Source organism: Myotis lucifugus, unplaced genomic scaffold (genome assembly GCF_000147115.1).
Source record: "Myotis lucifugus unplaced genomic scaffold, Myoluc2.0 scaffold_279, whole genome shotgun sequence".
NCBI lineage: Eukaryota > Metazoa > Chordata > Mammalia > Chiroptera > Vespertilionidae > Myotis > Myotis lucifugus.
In genome coordinates, this window is record NW_005871327.1 from 140,448 (window position 1) to 161,674 (window position 21,227).

General features: G+C 45.1%; 1 protein-coding gene across 3 annotated transcripts in view; it reads left to right on the forward strand.

Annotated features, from left to right (window-relative positions):
* POU2F1 (POU class 2 homeobox 1) overlaps positions 1 to 21,227 on the forward strand; it is a 55,767-nt gene that overhangs the window by 9,509 nt on the left and 25,031 nt on the right. Inside the window, exons 2-5 of one of the 3 annotated variants that reach the window (XM_023763261.1) lie at positions 12,855 to 12,955; positions 13,849 to 13,902; positions 15,605 to 15,724; positions 19,104 to 19,292. In XM_023763261.1, coding sequence (XP_023619029.1) covers positions 12,855 to 12,955; positions 13,849 to 13,902; positions 15,605 to 15,724; positions 19,104 to 19,292 — 464 coding nt within the window. Of the gene's footprint in view, positions 1 to 12,854; positions 12,956 to 13,718; positions 13,903 to 15,604; positions 15,725 to 19,103; positions 19,293 to 21,227 lie in introns of those variants that run through there. The other 2 variants (XM_023763262.1, XM_023763263.1) reach the window with 2 other exon arrangements.

The window sequence follows — 21,227 nt, forward strand, 5'->3', positions numbered from 1 at the left end:
ACACCAGAGACTGCTGTCGCAAACAACCACTTCAAAATACAACTAAAAGACGGAACAGACATCACCCAGAACCACAGGAAGGCTGTGTGAGGAGAGACTCTTCAACTAGAAGGAAAGACAACAGCATACCGAGGCTCAGAGGAGGCGCAGTGTGGAAAATATAAAGGTGCGGTGGTGCGCGCGCCAAGGGGGCTGGTGGCTGAGGGCGCGGTTTTCGTTTTCCATCAGGAGGGAGCCTCAGACTCTGAGCTCCAGATCCGGGCGAGTCTCTAGGGACTCAGACTCAAATAGGAGAAGCGGGATTGTCTGGCATCAGTTGGAACGTGAGGGCAGCTTTTCTCTTCGAGGTTTGCAGCCGTTGCTGGGGTTCTGAGAAGCAGAGCCATAACTGCTCCCTCCGCCCCGCCCGTTGATCCCGTGCGACCCGCCCCGCCCAAGCCCCTGCGCAGAGCCATGCACAGAGCCATTTGCCGGATAGCCTCAGGCAAAGGCTAGATCAGCACCTCTCCAGAGGACAGAAGTTTTCCCACGGCAGACACAGGTGATTCTCACAGCCAGTCGGCCTGGTGGTCAAATCCCCTCTAGTATTAATTACAACAATCAAGGCTTAACTAGAACAAGACTGCGCACAAAGACCATAAGGGGGTGCACCAAGAAAGCATAAAAAATGCGGAGACAAAAAACATGACAGAAATGGAGGATATAGAGCTAAAAACGCAAATTTGAGGGCTTGCATAATGTGCTAGAAGCTGCCATAAACTTGATGAGAGCTCACGACCCTCACGAAATCTAATGAGACCCTCGATGCTATGATAAAGAACCAACTAGAAATTAAGCATACACGGACTGAAATAAAGAATATTATACAGACACCCAATAGCAGACCAGAGGAGCACAAGAATCAAGTCAAAGATTTGAAATGCGAAGAAGCAAAAAACACCCAACCAGAAAAGCAAAATGAAAAAAGAATCCGAAAATACGAAGATAGTGTAAGGAGCCTCTGGGACAGCTTCAAGCGTACAAATATCAGAATTATAGGGGTGCCAGAAGATGAGGGACAGCAAGATATTGAAAACCTATTTGAAGAAATAATGGCAGAAAACTTCCCCCACCTGGTGAAAGAAATGGACTTACAGGTCCAAGAAGCGCAGAGAACCCCAAACAAAAGGAATCCAAAGAGGACCACACCAAGACACATCATAATTAAAATGCCAAGAGCAAAAGACAAAGAGAGAATCTTAAAAGCAGCAAGAGAAAGAGACTCAATTACCTACAAGGGAATACCCATACGACTGTCAGCTGATTTCTCAACAGAAACTTTTCAGGCCAGAAGGGAATGGCAAGAAATATTCAAAGTGCTGAATACCAAGAACATACAACCAAGATTACTTTATCCAGCAAAGCTATCATTCAGAATTGAAGGTCAGATAAAGAGCTTCACAGATAAGGAAAAGCTAAAGGAGTTCATCACCACTAAACCAGTATTATACGAAATGCTGAACGGTATCCTTTAAGAAGAGGAAGAAGAAAAAGGTAAAGATACAAATTGTGAACAACAAACATGCATCTATCAACAAGTGAATCTAAGAATCAAGTGAATAAATAATCTGATGTACAGAATGAACTGGTGATTATAATGAATCAGGGACATAGAAAGGGAATGGACTAACTATTCTTGGGGGGGAAAGGAGAATGGGAGATGCGGGAAGAGACTGGACAAAAATTGTGCACCTATGGATGAGGACAGTGGGTGGGGAGTGAGGGTGGAGGGTGGGGCGGGAACTGGGAGGAGGGGAGTTATGGGGGAAAAAAAAGAGGAACAAATGTAATCTGAACAATAAAGATTTAATGAAAAAAAATAAAAAATAAAAAAAAATAAATTGATTGTTTGCTGCCAGACAGCTCAGGGCATCTTAATCTACATGTTATTGCCTCCTACTGGCCAAACACCTGAACAGCTGTAGGCTAATTCTCCCCAATCTGACAATGGACTCTGTAAAGGAAACCCTGACCCTTTGAAGTGTATGTCTCTGCCTCGCCTGAGGACAATTTGTGTTAATAAAAAACATGGGGTCCTGAGATGAGGAGATCTTAGTTTCCTTTAAACTAGGCTCCTCTGACCCCCAAATGCCTTTCAAAATTATATTTTGTCTCTGGACTATTTAATCTACACACAGCCCCTTCTCCAGATTTCCTCAACCCTTCTTAATGCTGGAACAAGAACCCCGGCATATTGGTAAATTTTACTTTGACTGACTTAAATTTACTGACAAATAGAAATCTGTAAAAAAAAAAAATAGTGTATGTACTTTTCTTTATTACATAGGTTTAATTGAAGTAGGAGTATATGATTTCTATTACTGACGAAAATGTAGTAAAGTATTATTCAAAATATACCTTCTGAATGATGAAAATTACCTTTCACAAACAACATGTTCGAGACTCTCTAGGGCTCTCATTCAGGAAGTGTGATTTTTATTTTCACACATGGTTCCCCCAGGGGTCATCGCATGTGACTTGGCTAATAGCAGGGGGTAAGTGGCCAGAGAGACTGGCAGGGCTGGCTGCTGCGGGCAGGAAAGTTATGCTGGCAGATTCGTCCTGGGCCTGCAGGTTCCTTGTATTTTTTTTTTTTTAATGCACATAACATAAAATTAACCATTTAAAGTAAACATTTCATTTGGCACATTCATGGTGTTGTGAAATGTTTTCTATAGTTCTAAAATTTTTCATCACCCCAAAGGAAACCTTGTAGCCAGTAGTCAGTTGCTGTCCATGTTCCCTTCCCAGCCCCTGGCAACCACCATCTGTGTTGTTGCCATGGATTTACCTGTGCTGGATATTTCAGATCAGTGGAGCCATACATATGTGACATTTTGTGCCTGGCTTCCTTCACTTTAGTACCATGTTTTGGGTTTGTCCATGTTGTAGCATGTGTCAGTACTTTATATTACTTTTTATGGCTGAATACTATTCCATAGTATGTATATACCACAATTTATTTACCCAGTCATCTGTCAATGGACATTTGGGTTGTTTCTACTTTTGGATTATTGTGACTATGAATAGAGCTGCTATGAATATTCATGGCCAAGGATTTGAGTACCTGCTTTCAGCTCTTTGGAGTGTATTCCTAGCAATGGGATTGATGGGTCTTGTAATAACTTTGAAGAGCCACCAAACTCCTTTTCACAGCAGTGGAACCATTTTTTGTTTACAAACCCGTGCACGAGGGTTCCAGTTTCTCCATGCCCTTTCAGCACTTGTTATTTCCCTTGTTTTCTGGTGGCATCCTAATGGGTTGAATAATATCTACCTTTAAAGTAGCAACCCTGTCCTCATTTTCCCTCAGGAAGTAAGATCAGAACGGACCCTCCCTCTTCTCCAGCAGTGCTGTGGTGCTGCCCCCGGTCGTGATCGTGGTCGGAATGCCTTGTAGTGAGATGAGCAGTGGGTGGTAAGAGCGTGTCCATCTGAACCGTTAGGCTTCCATTTCCCTCGCCTGAGTGGCTCAGGCCTACCTCTGCAACCCCTGCCACCTTTGTACTCGGTCTCCCTCCTCCTGGCCCTGTGGGCGCTCTCAACACACTGCCCACCTTCCTCCTAGGACATGAATTCGGCCTTGCTGTGCTTGAGGTTGGTGATGGTGCCTTCCTTGTTCTTGTCTGTTCCACCTCCTCTGTCTTTCCTAGATGAATTTTTTATAGACTTAATAAATCCATGTTATAGTGATTTATTTCTTGTCTGTCGTTCACATATAACTGAGTAGCTTGTGGTATGGGAACATGACTTGTTTATCTTTGTAACCCTAGGACCTGATATGACAGGTAGTTAGTTTGGAATCTGGTACAGATGCTTGACCCTCCCTCCCCCCATCTCTAGTTAATTCCATCTCATCCTCGTTAGATTCAAGTGAGAGGTCACCTTCAGGAAGTTTCCCCTGGCATTGCCTTCTCTTCCCCATAACGTCCCCTTTCTGTGTTGTGGTCATGCCCTACATGGGTCTGTTGTCCCACTTTCCATGTTGTGTGTATCTTTATAAGACCGTAACCAGCCATTGCTTGCGTACCCCACCAGACTCCCTGTCCCCTTTCCTCATTGTCCATACATTTCTTCCATCTAATGTTCAGTGTTTTCCATTTGTTGGCTATTTCCCCTCACTAGGATGTAAGCTCTGTGAAGACGTGGTTTCTGCCTCCTCTTCTCTGTCATGTCTCTTGCATGTAGAACAGAGCCTGCCACATAGTAGACGCTCAGTGAGTATTTCCTTAATGCATGAATGGCCAGGTCCAGGTCGCAGGACTCCTGAGAGCAGGGCCTGTGGGGCCCTCCTCTTCACAGCCGTGGCACCACACGCCAGAGCTCCGCACACGTGTGAGTGTAGTGCTTATTCCCACAGCAGAACCTTTTCCTACATTATATATGCTGATTCTCTTTTTGTTGTTTATACCCAAATAATTATATAAAAATAGAAAATGCACATAAGCAAAAAGAATTGTCTAACTGCAAATAATACATGCTTCAGTCATAAGTTTTGTGTCTAGGGAATAATGGGTTTATCAAAAGCTATTTCCTGTAAAGGTAAAAGCATCCATTTGCAAGGAGAAATTTCTTTTGAATTGTAAAGATGGCCAATCCTATTAAGAAGTTAATGAGCCTGGCTGGTATAGTTTAGTGGTTGAGCATCAACCCATGAAGCAGGAGGTCACGGTTCGATTCCCAGTCAGGGCATCAGGGCACATGCCCAGGTTTCAGGCTCATTTCCCAGTAGGGGGCATGCAGGAGGCAGCCAATCAATGATTCTCATCATTGATGTTTCTATCTCTCTCTCCCTTTCCCTTCCTCTCTGAAATCAATAAAATATATATGTATTTTTTTAGTTAATGATTTAGGAAAGAGTTGAATAATCCTACAGCCATATATCGAATTTGTCATTGTTGGGGTAGATTGAAAATTACAAAGGTAGTATAGAGTCTCAGGTGTGCTGGATTCTTACAGAGGTTGGAGGTCACATGCTGCAAGTTCCCGGTTTAATTAGCAGGTGATATTCAATGTCATTGAAAGCCTCCGAAGCACCTTGCCCTTCTATATATTCAGGGTATAGGTCTCCATTCAGAATAAATCATCTTTGATCCTCTATTAAAACAGAATATTTACAGATATTTTCCATTAAACCCAGTTCTCTGCAACCAGCTTCTTTGCTCTGAAATAACTCTGTTTGGTGGTGTGGGTGATTCTGATACTCAGTGTGAGACCCACTGTAACAAACAAGTTCATTTCCCTGCTTTTAGCAAAAGAGTCTGAGGCCACTTAGAAAATGATTGTTTTCCTTTTTTTTTAAGATATAGCTAGATCCTAAAGAGATTACTAAAATATAATATCACTTTAAGTTTTCATTTCTGGCCTTTAATCTTCCTCAAATTTTCTATTTTCTTTCTGATATGATATGAATTGATCTCATTTCACTTTCCTCCCAAATGAATGCCTTGTTTTCCATTGCTTCGCACGAGTCTGACCTGCAGGGCCTCCTCACCATGTTTTCCGTGTCCTGATGTGTGTGGCTGTGTCTGACTCTATCTGATCCATTTGTTTACCCGTACTAGTCCCACATGGCCCTAACTGGCACTGCTCAGTGACCAGTCTTCCTGTCTTGATACACACACCTCACCCTGAGAAAGAGAAGAAAAAACGAGAAAGAAAATAACTTGTTGAAATGAAATTGCTTTGAGATGAAATAACTTGTTTGACATGAAATTGCTTTGAATCCATTGATAAATTTGGGAAGAACTTATATCTTTACCCTGTTGAGTCTTATAATAAACTAGAGGCCCGGTGCACGAATTCGTGCACCAGTGGGGTCCCTCAGCCTAGCCTGTGGGATCGGGCCGAAACCAGCTCTCTGACATCCCCCAAGGGGTCCCAGATTGCGAGAGTGCACAGGCCAGGCGGTGGGACTCCACTGGTGCACGATCGAGGCCGGGGAGGGACACGGGAGGTTGGCCAGCCGGGGAGGGACCACGGGAGGACTCCAGGGCATGTCTGGCCCATCTCGCTCAGTCCTGATCGGCCGGACCCCAGCAGCAAGCTAACCTACCGGTCAGTGTCTGCCCCCTGGTGGTCAGTGCACATTATAGTGAGCAGTTGAGTGGCCTTAGCATATCATTAGCATATTACTCTTTGATTGGTTGAATGGATGACTGGACAACCAGACACTTAGCATATTAGACTTTTTTAAAAAATATATTTTATTGATCTTTTTACAGAGAGGAAGGGAGAGGGAGAGGGATAGTGAGTTAGAAACATTGATGAGAGAGAAACATTGATTCAGCTGCCTCTTGCATGCCCCCTACTGGGGATGTGCCCGCAACCCAGGCACATGCCCTTGACTAGAATCGAACCCAGGACCCATGAGTCCGCAGGCCGATGCTCCATCCGCTGAGTCAAACCAGCCAGGGCTAGACTTTTATTATATAGGACTAGAGGCCTGGTGCACCGGTGGGGTCTCTCAGCCTGGCCTGCGGGGATCAGTGGACCTCTGTGCTGCTGCAGCCCGGCCTTAACTACCAGCTCATTGGGCTCCAGCCTGCTGTCTGCATCGATCCCGCACAGCATGAAGTAGTGTGTGAAGCGGCAGGCGGCCAGGGAGGAGCCTGAGCCCAGGCTGGGCACTGCTCCACTCCCGCTCATCCTGGCCCCGCTGCGCCTGCCGCCACTGCTCGGGCTTGCACTGCTGCAGCTGTACTCGCCAGCGGTGAGTCCAGCATCTGGTGCCCATCTGTCAGCTGAGCGGTGCTCCTTCTGTGCGGGCGCACTGACCACTAGGGGGCAGCTCCTGCATTGAGCGTCTGCCCCCTGGTGGTCAGTGCGCATTATAGCTACTGGCCGATTGTCTAGTTGTCCAGTCACTTAGGCTTTTATATATATAGACTAGTATGCCCTGCGCCCGAATCCATGTGCCAGTAGGTCGCTGCTACCCTCCTGTAGCTCTCCGCCCACTGCCCCGCCCTCCTGTAGCTCTCCACCCACTGCCCCACCCTCCTGTAGCTCCCCCTCCTCCCCTCCCCCCTCCCCCTCCTCATAGTTTGCTGCCCTGCCTCCTCCTGTAGCTCTCCGCAGCCCACTTATACCTCGCTGGCCCACCCTCCTGCTGATCCATGATCTGGCCGTGAAGCGCTTGGTCATTACGCTTCAGGGTGTAACGGCTAATTAGCATATTCCTCTCATTATATAGGATGAGCATTTATTTATGTCTTCTTTATTATTTTTAAGTAAAATTTTACAATTTTTTGCTCATAGGACTTGCTATAGTTTGATTTTAAATAAATTTTGTGTGCTGTAACCTGTTAAACTCTCTTATTCTAATAATAGATCATTAGATTCCTTAGTATATTTATATACAAACATAATCAAATCATCTGAGAAGAAAGCTTTGTTTCTTTTTTCCAACTTCTGTGTTTTCATGCCTTGCTTTGCTGGCTAAGCTTTCCAGGAGTGGGTGCCCTTCTCTTAAAGGGAGTGCTTGTTGCTCCTTATCCAATTAAGGGAGTTTCTTTCTATTCCTGTGCCTGGAAGTTTTATCATAAGTGGGTATTGAATTTTATCTGAGGGTTTTCCTTTAAGATAATGGTAAATCATATTAATTGATTTTTTTTTTAACTCCAAACCAATCTTACATTCCTGGAATAGGTCCATCTTAGTTATAATATTTTATCTTGCTAGATTATTTTTGCTATTGTTATTTAGGCTATTTCCATATATATTTATGAGTAAATCTGGCTTGTGTTTTTTTTTTTGTTTTTTTTTTCATACTGTCTTTGTCAAATTTTGGTATCAAGGTTTTCCTGGCCTTATAAAATGAATTAGGAAGTGTTCCCCTACCCTCAACTCTGGAAAAGCTGTACAGATTGGAATTACTTTGCCTTAGATTTTTGGAAGCAAACAGAGGAAAATTGTCTAGGCTTTTCATTTGGGGTGGGGGGTGGGGGATTTTACTTATTAATATAATTTCTTCAAAAATGTGGCCTCTATGGATTTTCTATTTGTGTTTTAGTCAGTCTTGATATGTTCTCTTTTCTAGAGTTATCCGTTTCTATGTTTTTATGTTATTGGTATGGATTTTATTGGTTCATCTTGTTAGTATCTGTGGCATTTTTCAGTGATGCCCTTTGTGTTAGCCTTAAAATACTTGCTCCGCCTCTTACTTTCTTGTTCCATTGTAAGAGAAGTTTGTAAGTTACGTGATTTTTTCGAAAGAACCGAGTTGGTGTTTCTATAACACGGTGGGCAAAAATAGGTTTAAGTTGTGTGTACATGAAACACAGTTTATTCTTGTATTATTATTTATTAACTAGAGGCCTGGTGCACGAAATTCATGCATGGGTAGGGTCTCTTGGCCTGGCCAGCGATCAGGGCTGATTGGAGCATTTTGGCTGCCGGCCGGAGCCTTCCTTCCCCCAGCTGCCAGCTGCCAGCCGGGGCCTTCCTTCGTTCTGTGCTGCCCCCTGGTGGTCAGCACATGTCATAGCGAGTGGTCGAACTCCTGGTCCATCGAACTCCGGAGGGGACAATTTGCATGTTAGCCTTTTATTATATAGGATTACTGTATTTTTTATTACAACCATAAACCTCCTTTTTCGTACCCCTGGATGTGTTTTTGTTGCTGTTTCACTGGTTTTTGGTTTTAACTTTATTATTGCTTCTCCTCTGTTCTCTTTGGATTAATTTCTCTCTTAACACTTCCTTCTCTTTGCTGCACATTGGACAGTATTAAACTACTCCGTCCCGTAGCTCTCTCTTCACTGGCTTCTGAAGCACACTAGTCTTGAGAGGTCTTTCTACTTTCTTAGCTGCCCCCTTTCTGGCTCTCTTTGACTTTTCATCTCCTCATGTTGGTACCCTCCTGTCTTCAACCCTCTTTTCTCTATATTCATTCTTCTCTGATAGACATTTTTACTCTCCTGATTTTAGCTGTCACTTCGCTGTAAGTGATTAACAGAATCAGGGAACACATTCCATGTCCTGGCTCTTCCACACACTAGCGACGTGTTGAGCAATCCACTGAATATTTCTTACGCTGTTTCTTCACCAATAAGACAAAGAGGTTGGACACAAGATCTCTGCAGTTCACCTTGTAATGCCATTCCAGGAACAGCCTTACAGAAGTGTGAGCTCGGCCTGTCATCTGAAACTGCCTTCTGGATCACTTTTCTTCCCTGTTTGGTCAGGATTTCTGAGTTCTCTCTCTCTGAGGTTAACCTTCCTTTCTGCAAATTCACCTTCTCCTCTGTCTGTTCCCCTGGTTTTTTACTTGGATGTTCCCAGTTTTCCAGGCACATGTTTGGTGCTGGCTCCCAACACTCTGTCTCCCCATATTGTCCTCATACTCAAGACTGATCAGGGTGTGTGTGTGTGTGTGTGTGTGTGTGTGTGTGTTATGTTCCCTCTCCTCTCCTTTTAGCTGAGTTTAAGTCTCTATGTTTTATAAGAATGATTTCTACATCATGTCTACTTTCTTCTGTCGCTCATCACCTTATTAAAAAACATCTGCCTTTGCATCTTACATCTCTGTTTATTGGAATTGTGGAATGTTCTTTTTACCTTACTAGCTTTGGGTATCCTACCTTTATGCCATGTCCCAGTGGCAGAGCCAGAGCACCTAAATAGTATTACCTGTAGGTCCTTGTAGGAGGATCTATACCAGGGATACCAGAAATCAATCAGTCTTGTGTTAGTTAGTGCTGTCTGACTTATAAGGGGCTTGTTACCATTTTTGTGGGAACTTGGAAGTGGAACCAGTGTTCAGATCTCTTGTGGTCCCATGAGAGTGGAGCACTTGGTTCTGGCAGACTTCCAAAACTGGTGATGTGTCCATTCCTAGTTCTTGTCTCTGCTTGTCAAAATCTTACCCTCCTTCAGCCTTCTTGATTTATTCCTAGCATGTTTTCTGTAATTCTGTACACTCTTAAAAAATTTGTTAAATATGTTTTTATTAATTTTAGAGACAGAGGGAGATGGAGAGAAACATCGAAGAGAAACATCAACATTAATCTGCTGCCTCCTGCACACTCCCTGCTGGGGATTGAGCCAGCAACTTGGCATATGCCCTGAGCAGGAATTGAACGACCTCTTAGTGCATGGGTCAATCAATGCTCAACCACTGAGTCACACCAGACAGGCCTCTCTGAAAATCTTAACCTAGTAATGATTTTGTGCATAGAGATAGAAACAGCAGCGTTTCAACTTTAAGAGAGTGAAACTTCTATAGTGTGTGGCTTCCAGAAGTGACCCCAATCACTATACTAGTCCATCATTATTTGACACAAGCAGGTATCTTGTATTCATTAACTTCATAGATCTAGATAGTTCTATAGTATCCTATGTATGGGAAAAAAACATAAAAGAACAATCACTGAGATTTTAAGGAGGTGCAATGTATATACACATCTATCTATCTATATATAAAAACCTAAGTGACCGTTACGATGGAATGACCAGAACAACCAGAATGACCGGTTGACCAGTTGCTATTATGTGCACTGACCACCAGGGGGCAGAAGCTCAATGCAGGAGCTGCCCCCTGGTGGTCAGTGCACTTCCACAGGGGGAGTGCCGCTCAGCCAGAAGCCGGGCTCACGGCTGGTGAGCACAGCTGCAGCAGTGGGAGCCTCTCCCAACTCTGTGGCAGCACTACTGAGCGGCAGCAGCGGGCGCAATGGGCCAGGATGAGCGCAAGCGGGGCCCCGCCCTGGTTCTGGCTCCTCCCTGGTTCTGGCTCTTCCTATATGGTGCACTGCTATATCCCCAAGGGGTCCCAGGTTGCAAGAGGGCGCAGGCCAGGCTGAGGGACACACCCCCTTCCAGTGCACGAATTTCGTGCACCGGGCCTCTAGTTTCTTTTATAATTATCTCAAGGAAAATTGATACATTTCCTAGGAATTAAGACACATAATGGCAGTAGTTACACCTTTTAGAAATACTGCTTTACTCTCCTAACTGCTGTGCTCTATGTACACAGAGAGGTGAGGGCAAGGAGATGGGTACTCCAGTGGTGGGAAGTGGAAGGGCAATACTCGATCATGTGTCTGTATGGTTCTTGCAGGTTCCTGCAGTCTGTTTTATTTTATTCAGTGTAAAGTATTCTGATGTTTTCTAACTAATAGTTGGATATGGTAACTTGAAAACAATGTCTTAGATACCTTAGATGTATTTCTGGTTATTAGAGTGGTATGTCTTTCCACAAGTTAGTCCTATTCTAACATCAGATTCTAACATTTGTAAAATTATAATAATCGCAGAGCCCTTGCTAATCTATCTAATAATAGGATAATATGCAAATTGGTTGGACGCTGTCACATAATGACCGATCAGCAGGCTGCATCCCCGCCCCATGTGCTGGCCCAGAGACATGAGGCTCGCGTCCCTGCCCCCTGCACTGGCCTGGAGACATGAGACTCACGTCCCCGCCCCCAGCAATGGGCCTATGATGTGAGGCTCACGTTCCTGGCCCCCCGGCCCAGGGGCGGGGTCGTGGTGGGGCCTCTGCCACCACGTGCTGGGGTCTGCAGGCCTCCCCTGGCTCTGGCCTACCTCTTTGGGGCAATCCATCGAGGAGCTCTGGATGGGTGGGTGGGGCCTACCTCCTTGGAGTGATTTATTGCGGGGCTCCCACACTGTGACAGGGCACAGGCCATGTTGGAAACATCCCCCCCCCCCCCCCGCCCCACCCAAGTGCACAAATTTCGTGCACCAGGCCACTAGTTACTTATAGGACTCAAGCTAAACTTTGGGATTGAATACAGTAGTAAAACTATTTTGATTATCATGTAAATGGCTGTTTTAGCCATCAGGTTGTTATTTATTAACTAATGGCCCAGTGCACGGATTCGTGCACATTGAAAGGGAAATAATTAGAAGAAATATTTTAATATTGCTATTTGCCCTTTCTCCCTCAGTGCCTGGGAGAGAATGACCTCTTAGTGTATGGGTCAATGCTCAACCACTGAGTCACACCGGACGGGCCCCCTTGCCCCCACCGCCACTGCTGGTCGCCATTTGCGGGGCGATCAGCAGGGCGATCCCCCGCCGCCGCCACCAGTCACCGTCTGCAGGGTGATTGGCGGGGCCACACCCGCCTTGGTCTGGTGATGCCCGCTCACTGGCTCCACCATCCCACCATGGTCCTGCTCTCATTGGAGCCCATTGGGGCCGGCAGCGTCTCCACTGCCGCCTGCTGCCAGTGCCGCATGGCCAATGCCTGCCATGTTCTGCGCTGCCGCCTGGTGGTCAATGCATGTCATAGCGAGCAGTCAAACTCCCAGTTGAGGGGACAATTTGCATATTAGGTTTTTATTGTATAGGATGTGTTTAAGTTAAGAATAAGTTTGTCTTGCTCTTGTCAAAGTCACCAGTGAATTTCTTCTGTCGAAGCCAAATGCTGAGAAGGATGAGACCAGGGGAGAACCTTGGTACCTCCTTGCAGCTCCGTCTCCACCATCTTAACAGCAGTGAGATGACAGTCATCTCTTCCTAAGTACCTCTCATTCATGCTTGTTAGGCCTGTTTCCCAGTCACTGCATCCACTCCTGATTTCTCCAACACTGTCTTAGATTGTAATGATAATTTGTAGTTTTGTTCCTGTTTCCTATGCTCTCTCTGTGCTTGGGTACTTGTCCTGCCGTCCTGCCTTTAGAAATTATTGTAGTGCACTTTCTTTTGCATTTCTCCGCCTCCTTGGAGATACTTTGGAAAGTGCTTATACAAATAGATGCCTGGTAAATGTTGGTAACTGAAGTCTAGTGCTTAATTTCAGTTGAGCTTGTGTTTGTCATAATTATGTTCTTTTGCTTGCTTTCTAGGCACACAAACGAATGGTCTGGACTTTCAGAAGCAGCCTGTGCCTGTTGGAGGAGCAATCTCAACAGCCCAGGCCCAGGCTTTCTTCGGACATCTCCACCAGGTAGAATGTTCTGCTTGACTGTGAGCAAGGGAAGGATGGAGGCCTGGATGCTGGGGCCTGGGCAGGTCTTTCAGGATGTGGGACTTCTTAAGTTGATCGAGCCTGGTGCTAATCACATCTAATCGTGCCATTCTGAATGGCTAGTCCACATCTTAAAGTTTAGTTGACTATAGCTATTGACCTCACAGCTGAGAATGTGTCAATATTATGTTAGTCCTCCATCGATTATGTTTGCCTGAGTCATTTATTATTATCATGGTCCCAGTGGTGATCCTTATTTTAATGTAACCGTGGTTTGAATTTCTGAACATATGACATGTGAGTATGAAATAGTATGACAGCATTCTGTGTGTTTTGTAGGACAGAATCCTTTCAGCTAGAGCTTGTCGTTAGGGCTATCATGTCTTAAAAACTTGACTATGTGGTGTGCACATATGTAAGATTTTTACTCTGCTGTGTACATGGAGATTTTGAAATTAGAGTGAGCAGATAATTCTGATAGATTATAATAACAATAATGCATGTAAGTAGCTTGTTCATATGTGTTCTTTCATACAATGTGGAAGATGAATTAAGTTTTTAGATCTAAGTGTCTATGAATACAAGCAGAATGTGATGTAAGGAATGTCTGACTGACACAGTGTGGCATCCCAGTGATGCTAACTGAGTGTGGGCAACACCCTCCAGAAAGCAGTGGGAGCAGCATTTTCTCCTGGGCGGTGGAGGGACCGCGAACTTGTCTGCACAGTTTTAACCCCAGCAGGTAAACTTCTTTCAGCCTCAGTTCTAGCTCAATGACACACTTGGTAGAGGCGCTTGAAGTCCTTGTTGAGGACAGCTCTAATGATGGTGTCAGCAAGTAGACCCTGATGCCCCTGGTTGCTTACCTGCAGGTCCAGCTCGCAGGAACAAGTTTACAGGCCGCTGCTCAGACTTTAAATGTACAGGTAAGCTGGCACGTGGGCTTGCGGGCAATTTTTCCATTTTCCCCTAGTTTCCCAATTTCATGGAATGAGCAGGCAATAATTTTATAATAGGAAATACTTAGGAGTAGTACCCTTTTTGTATTACTGATTCTCATGAAGATCCAAATAGAGGTAATCATTGCCACTAATGAAGATGGATTTTACACGATGCTGCTACTGTGAATGACCAAAAGCGATCAAGAAAAGTCAGTTTTCAAAAGTTTTCTGTGTAAGTCCAGGAAAAACGTTTCCAAGTTATGTAGCTGTAGTGCATCCCTAAACACCAAGCCAAATAACGTCATAAATGTCCTGTTTCCAACCGTCTTTCTGTTGCTCATCGTCATATCTTAGAGAAACACTCTAGTGCAGAGGAACTGTCCAGGACTGAGAGCCGGTCTTAGGTTTGAGTCTCATTCTGTGCCTGCTAGCTGTGTGACCTTTAGCAAGTCACTTAACCTCTGGGGCTCATGTCTTTTGATCTGCCTTTAAGTGGGTAACTGAGAGGATTGCCAGGGTTCCTCTCTGCTCAGAAATGTTATGATTCTGAGGATTGTAAGGGAACCTGTTTATAGATATTGATGTGCTTCAGTCAGTCACAAGTTTAAAACAAAACTTAAATCTGGCTGCATTGCTGCTGTGAATCATATGGCAAAGGCATGCCAAGTTCAAGTATTAGGCATGACTCCTTAATATTTCAATCAACCTGCTGCTTCTTTTCATTAGCGTGTTTAGGTAACTAAGAGCCAAGAGGGGACACAGTTTCTGGAAGATTGGTTTCAGTGTTGCTAATGACTCAAGACCTCGGGTTTGAGCATTCCATGCAACCCAGTGGAATATGGGCCTACATGGAAACAAGGAGGGAAAGGAGAGGGAGATAGTGCAACCTCCCTTTGTGAGGGAGAGGAGGTGGAAAATCGCCTGGGTTGCCATGGTAAACTTTCATCCCTTAGAGAGATGTTGGCAAACAGGCTGTGTCTCCAGTGCCGTGTGTTTACAGTCCTGCACTGTAATTACCTCACTGACTGGCAGAATTAATCAGAGCCTCTATGTTAATTAGCCTTGCTGCAGTCCCCAAAACAGGTGGTGGGAAATATGCAAATCTATGCAACATTTCAATGCTCTATATAACCAGTGTTAATTTAACATAAAATATTTTCTCAGTGCCTCTCCAGGACTGAGTTCTTTCCCTCCTGAGGGCAGAGTTTCCCTCTAAGCTGCGGTGTTACTTGATGGGCGATGCTAGGTTAAAGTTCTCTAGATATTAAAGGAAGTTCCGTGGGCCAGGCAATCACTCTCTGCGTGGGAGTAAGGCCAGACTGCCCACCAAAGGCCCTTCGGAATGTGGGGTGGGAAGCTCTCCTGTAGAGGGGTGGAAAGTGCGCTCTCCCCTCACCCCTTCCCAGAGGGGAGGATTAGGGTGAATTTCGCCGGTTTGTGGAGGACCAAATTATTTTTTCTTCTTAAAAATTATAATACAGCTTTGTTGGCAATGGAACAAAAAAAATCTATAAACTTAATATGCAAAATCAGGAAAATACACAGATTTATAAGAAAGGAAAAGAATGAAACCAGAAAACTCATGACTGAATAAGTTCATGTTTTAAATAATTCTTGAAATATGGAGTTATAAGTGCATTTCTTTTAATGAACAATTTGAAATCTCTTTACCCCCTCCCACCTTCAGTCTAAATCTAATGAAGAATCGGGGGATTCCCAGCAGCCAAGCCAGCCTTCCCAGCAGCCTTCAGTGCAGGCAGCCATCCCGCAGACCCAGCTCATGCTGGCTGGAGGGCAGATAACCGGGGTAAGTTTTCTGGGAGCATCGTAATAGACGTTCTGTGCCAGACTGCCATTGGCCAGCGGTTGATTAGGACTCTGCTGTAGCAGGCAGTAACGGGCCTGGGCCTAGCACCATTATGTCTTAGGGAACTCTCTACACTGGAGGCAGCTCTGAGAAGGGAATTACTTAGGTTTTCAGGGTATATTTTCTACAGTTGCAGATGCTTGGGATAAACTGACAGCGTTTCTAAGCCCATGTTTCCACTGTTGCTTCGTCATGCGGTGGAATCATTGTCCAGTGGGTGAGACTCTTGCATTGATGAATAGTAGTGACCATTTGCGTTATGACATCATTGCAGAGCAGAAGTTAAAGAAGGGAATCCTATCTAATAAAGAGGGCATATGCATATTGACTGTCACGCGGTAACAGTTATGATGGCTGGGCCCACAGTGGAGGCAGGGATTCCATAACACAAGATTGCTGCACCCACAGTGGAGGCCGAGTTCCCTTAAAGAACAATTAGCAGGAACCTGAGGCTGCGCCCCCGCCTGGTGGGGCTTGACAGGGGACCTCAGGCCGCACCCCCCCCACCTGGCGGGGCTTGATGCGGGTGGGGCCGGCCGGGTCTGGGTCTCGCACGATTTCGAGGCGCACATGGGTGGGCGAGGACTTGACTCTGGTTCCCGTGGCATGCCCCAGACTCTGACAAGAGGAAGATTTTCATATACATTTTACTAATTTTCTTTCATCTCTGACACTTCTATTATAGAGAAAGGGCAAATAGCAATATTAAAATATTTCCTCTAATTAATTCCCTTTTAATGTGCATGAATTTTGTGCACCGGGTCACTAGTAATGCCTATAAAAAAAGAACATTTAAGTTACAGTGTGATGTTCTAAAATTAAGCCTCTGGTCTCAAATTCTGGCTCTCAGTTTACTGTCTGGGCTAATTATGCCATCTCCCTGTGGCTCAGTGTTCCTTTGCTTAAATGCAGATGTTGGTAATGCCCATGCCACAGTATTGTGATAAAGACTAAGGGTAATACTGTATGTAAAACTCATAGAACAGTGCTGGGCATGTAGTATTCAATAAATGTCATTTATTTTTATTGGCAACTAGAGGCCCGGTGCATGAAATTCATGCACAGGTAGGGTCCCTAGGCCAGGGCCGATCTGTGGGGTGACCGGCGAGATGATCAGGGGCCCCCCTGGCATCTGCCTTGGCTGGCCTGGGGCCTGCAGGTTTGGGGCAACTCCTGCGTTGAGCGTCTGCCCCCTGGTGGTCAGTGCACATCATAGTGACCAGTCATTCCACTGGTTGTTCTGCCGTTCAGTCAGTTTGCATTATAGGCTTTTGTTATATAGGATAAGTTGGCCTATGTGAATATATTGAGCTTTTAACTTTTCAGCTGTCTTTGCTCTAAGACACCATTTAAAATACAGTGGGGCCTTGACTTACGAGTTTAATTCGTTCCGTGACGGAGCTCGTAACTCAAATTACTCGTATGTCAAATCAAAAAGTGAACGAGTGACACGTGATGCTGGGCTGATGTTGTGGCGTTCACTGTGACGTTTGCTGCGCCAACTAGCGGTGGGGTATCTGAAGCTGGCTCGTAACCCAAATTTTAGCTCGCAACTCAAAGCAAAAAATCGGCCGAGAGACGGCTCGTATCTCAAAAAACTCATTAGTCGGGACACTTGTAAGTCAAGGCCCCACTGTATTTTTCTAGCCTGGCAGGCATTGCTTAGTGATTAGCCTATGAACCAGGAGGTTTCGGCTCAATTCTGGTCAGGGCACATGTCCAGGTTGCGGGTTCAATCACCATTTGGGGGCATGCAGGAGGCAGCCGATCAATGATTCTCTCTCATCATTAATGTTTCTCTCTCTCCCTCTCCTTTTCTCTCTGAAATCAATAAAAATATTTAAAAATATTTTTCTAATGCTGAAAATTTCTCATATTATTTTTGGGGGAGGAGGCGGGGTATTAAGGAGTAGTAAGGAAGAGTTATTTATTAATCAATTCATATCACATCAACCCACGAAATTTTGTATGTCCTTCATTTCCTTTAAGTATGTTTTGGCAGTAGAAAGCTCTTTTAAGAATTATTGCAAAATTGTTTACAAAATCCCATTAGTAGAGATGAATACATGTTCATATATTATATGAAACCTCTATAAACATATCTGGAAGGGAATCTGACTTTTGAATCGTTTGATTCGGATTCTGTCTCTAAGGCACAGACAGGTTGTATCGGACCCTTTAGGACAGTGATGGCGAACCTATGACACGCGAACTCATTTTTTTGGTTGATTTTTCTTTGTTAAATGGCATTTAAATATATAAAATAAATATCAAAAATATAAGTCTTTGTTTTACTATGGTTGCAAATATCAAAAAATTTCTATATGTGACACGGCACCAGAGTTAAGTTAGGGTTTTTCAAAATGCTGACACGCTGAGCTCAAAAGGTTCGCCATCACTGCTTTAGGAGGAGGTGTGCGCCAAGTGGCAGTCCTTGCTCTTCAGAATATAATAGTATTCCTTCTCCTTTGATCAGCGCGTGGCATCAAAAGGAAGGAGGAGCACACTGCTTTAATGCAGCCTGAAATAAGTTGCATTGTGAAAGCAAGTTTAAATCTGCTCTGAATATATTTCCTCTATTACTGGTTGAGTTTTTGCTTTGGGTGACGAGTTTCTATAATAGTGAGGGACACTTGGGATTCCAGGTTTATGTGGCTGGAGCCTCTGTTAAACCTGCATCAGAAATTATTCGCATGTAGAGAGAGGGGCTGTCACCACCTGTTTCACAGAGATAACGTGTGGGAAAGGGGATGTAAAGTTGCAGACCCATTGCTTTCAATAACAGAAAGGACTGTTGGAGGGAGGGGGCTGCAGGGAGACTTGGAAAAGAAACAAATGGAGCTCATAATTCTTTAGTCATATCTTCAGCCATAATGGAAATGACGGACTAGGGCAGGATTCATGCTAATGGGGAGCAGCTGGGCCTTATCAGCCCGTCCCATGTCAGATGCAGCTTACTTGGTCCTCATTCATCTGACTACCCACTTGCTGCTCTGTTGGGTATACATTTCTTTTCATAGCCTGTAAGTGTTGGTTCTTTTTCTTCTTGCTTACTAGTTTATTACTATTTTGCTTGAAACCTAGGGCCCTGGGCAAGCTTGAATGATTTAAGTCCAGAGTGAGGTCCACCATTTTCATTTAAATGTTCTGCTGGTAATGGTAGCTTGATCACTGATGAACATTTTAGTCTCATGCTAACCATGTGAAGTTGGTAGCTAAGGTCTAATACCACTTGAGTTACCTCCTTCAGAGCAGTTGACTTGAATTAGGGGCCCTTCTTCTTTAATTCTTTCCACTTGTTTGTCCTAATTTTGTTTAGCTCACTTTGACGCCAGCCCAGCAGCAGTTGCTCCTGCAGCAGGCGCAGGCACAGGCACAGCTGCTGGCCGCTGCGGTACAGCAGCACTCTGCCAGCCAACAGCACAGTGCTGCCGGGGCCACCATCTCTGCCTCCGCTGCCACTCCCATGACGCAGATCCCGCTGTCTCAGCCTATACAGATCGCACAGGTGAGTGAGTAGCTCTCAGAGCCGGGGCAGGGAGAGGAACAGTCTCACAGCCGGAGCAGGGAGAGGAACAGTCTCACAGCCGGAGCAGGGAGAGGAGCAGTCTCACAGCCGGAGCAGGGAGAGGAGCAGTCTCACAGCCGGGGCAGGGAGAGGAACAGTCTCACAGCCGGAGCAGGGAGAGGAACAGTCTCACAGCCGGAGCAGGGAGAGGAACAGTCTCACAGCCGGAGCAGGAAGAGGAACAGTCTCACAGCCGGAGCAGGGAGAGGAGCAGTCTCACAGCCGGGGCAGGGAGAGGAACAGTCTCACAGCCGGAGCAGGGAGAGGAACAGTCTCACAGCCGGAGCAGGGAGAGGAGCAGTCTCACAGCCGGAGCAGGAAGTAGGGACAGTCTCGGAGCCGGGGAGGGAGGAGGAGCAGTCTCTCAGCCGGCGGAGGGGAGAGGAACAGTCTCACCGCCGGGCAGCGGAGAGGAACAGTCTCACAGCCGGAGCAGGGAGAGGAACAGTCTCACAGCCGGAGCAGGGAGAGGAACAGTCTCACAGCCGGAGCAGGGAGAGGAGCAGTCTCACAGCCGGAGCAGGAAGTGAGGGACAGTCTCGGAGCCGGGGCAGGGCTGAGGATCAGAAGGGCAGTTTTTCTTTAATTGGAAATTCACTTTCTGATTGTTAGTGGGGCCCTTGCAGGCTCAGGAGCTCTCAATCAGTGAGGTAAGTGGTAGCCTTCCTTACCACTGAACTACAAGTGATAATACATTTGTTTGCTTGAGTTGATATTATAAACACATAAGTGATTGTTTGAATAACTGACTGTATTAAGTGACAGGTCTTGAGTAATTAGCTGGCATATTTTTGAAGCAGGGGGTTGGTCACTGTGTCTCATTAGCCACTGGCTGCAGCCTGGCTCTGTCCGGTGCTGCAGTGGGTGCTGCCCACGTGCGAGCCAGCGAGGCGCCTGCTGTAGCCGAGGAGCTTGGGCAGAACTGTGGTAGGACATTGTTTGGTTTCATTTTTCACATTTTGGAGCCAAGTATCAGAGATAATAAAAATGCATTTAAGAGGCATAGACAGTACCACCAAGGAGGGAAGGTGAATGAAATCCTTCGTCTCAAGGAGAAGAAGAGAGAAGGGGTAGTCAGGGCAGTGAGGTCTGTGAAGATTGTTATGAGCCTGGTCCTGGACAGCTGTGTTCATCCCCGAGAGAGGCCTTGGAAATGGACTGAAAGGGAGCGGGGGTGTGACTAGACAGCACAAAGAAACAACTACAAGAGTAGGGAATAGATGTCAGACTAACTTTTTTGGCTATTATATACAATCTTTATCAAGATGACATTTTTATTTTGACCACTTCCTTGATCAACAAAAACATGTTAGTGCCTGAGCTGTGAGACCCTATGTTGACATTATTTTAATAAGATAAGATGTTATCGATCAGATTTTTGTATGGATAACGTAATGTTTCACAATGATTTCTCAGTTGAGTTCAATGAGCTGGTGCCAAATTTCATAAATCACTATAGATTTTTAAATTTGTTTATGCAAATTCAGATAGCACTCTCAATTTTTACTTCAGAGAAAAAAATCAGTTAACTATTTAAAAACTCAAATTCTTTTCTCATTTGATTTTTAAACTCCACTTGATTTTTAAAACCCATATTGGTCTCTACATGTTAAAACACACCTTTAACCATTTATTGTGGGAATTGGAAATAACCATTGAAAATTAGGCTCATCGTAAGTCATGACACAACATCTGCCAACAAATATAGTCCTTGTAGGAGCTCCGTTTCTTCTCCCGCATTGTGGACGCACTGGAGCATGCGTCATGCATGAGTGAGAAGTGTTGCCTGATTGGGTTGGGACAGAACGCCTCATCTGAGAATGTTACGAATAAGCAAACTTTTATCTCCCTCTCCAACCATGTTTTAATTCTAAT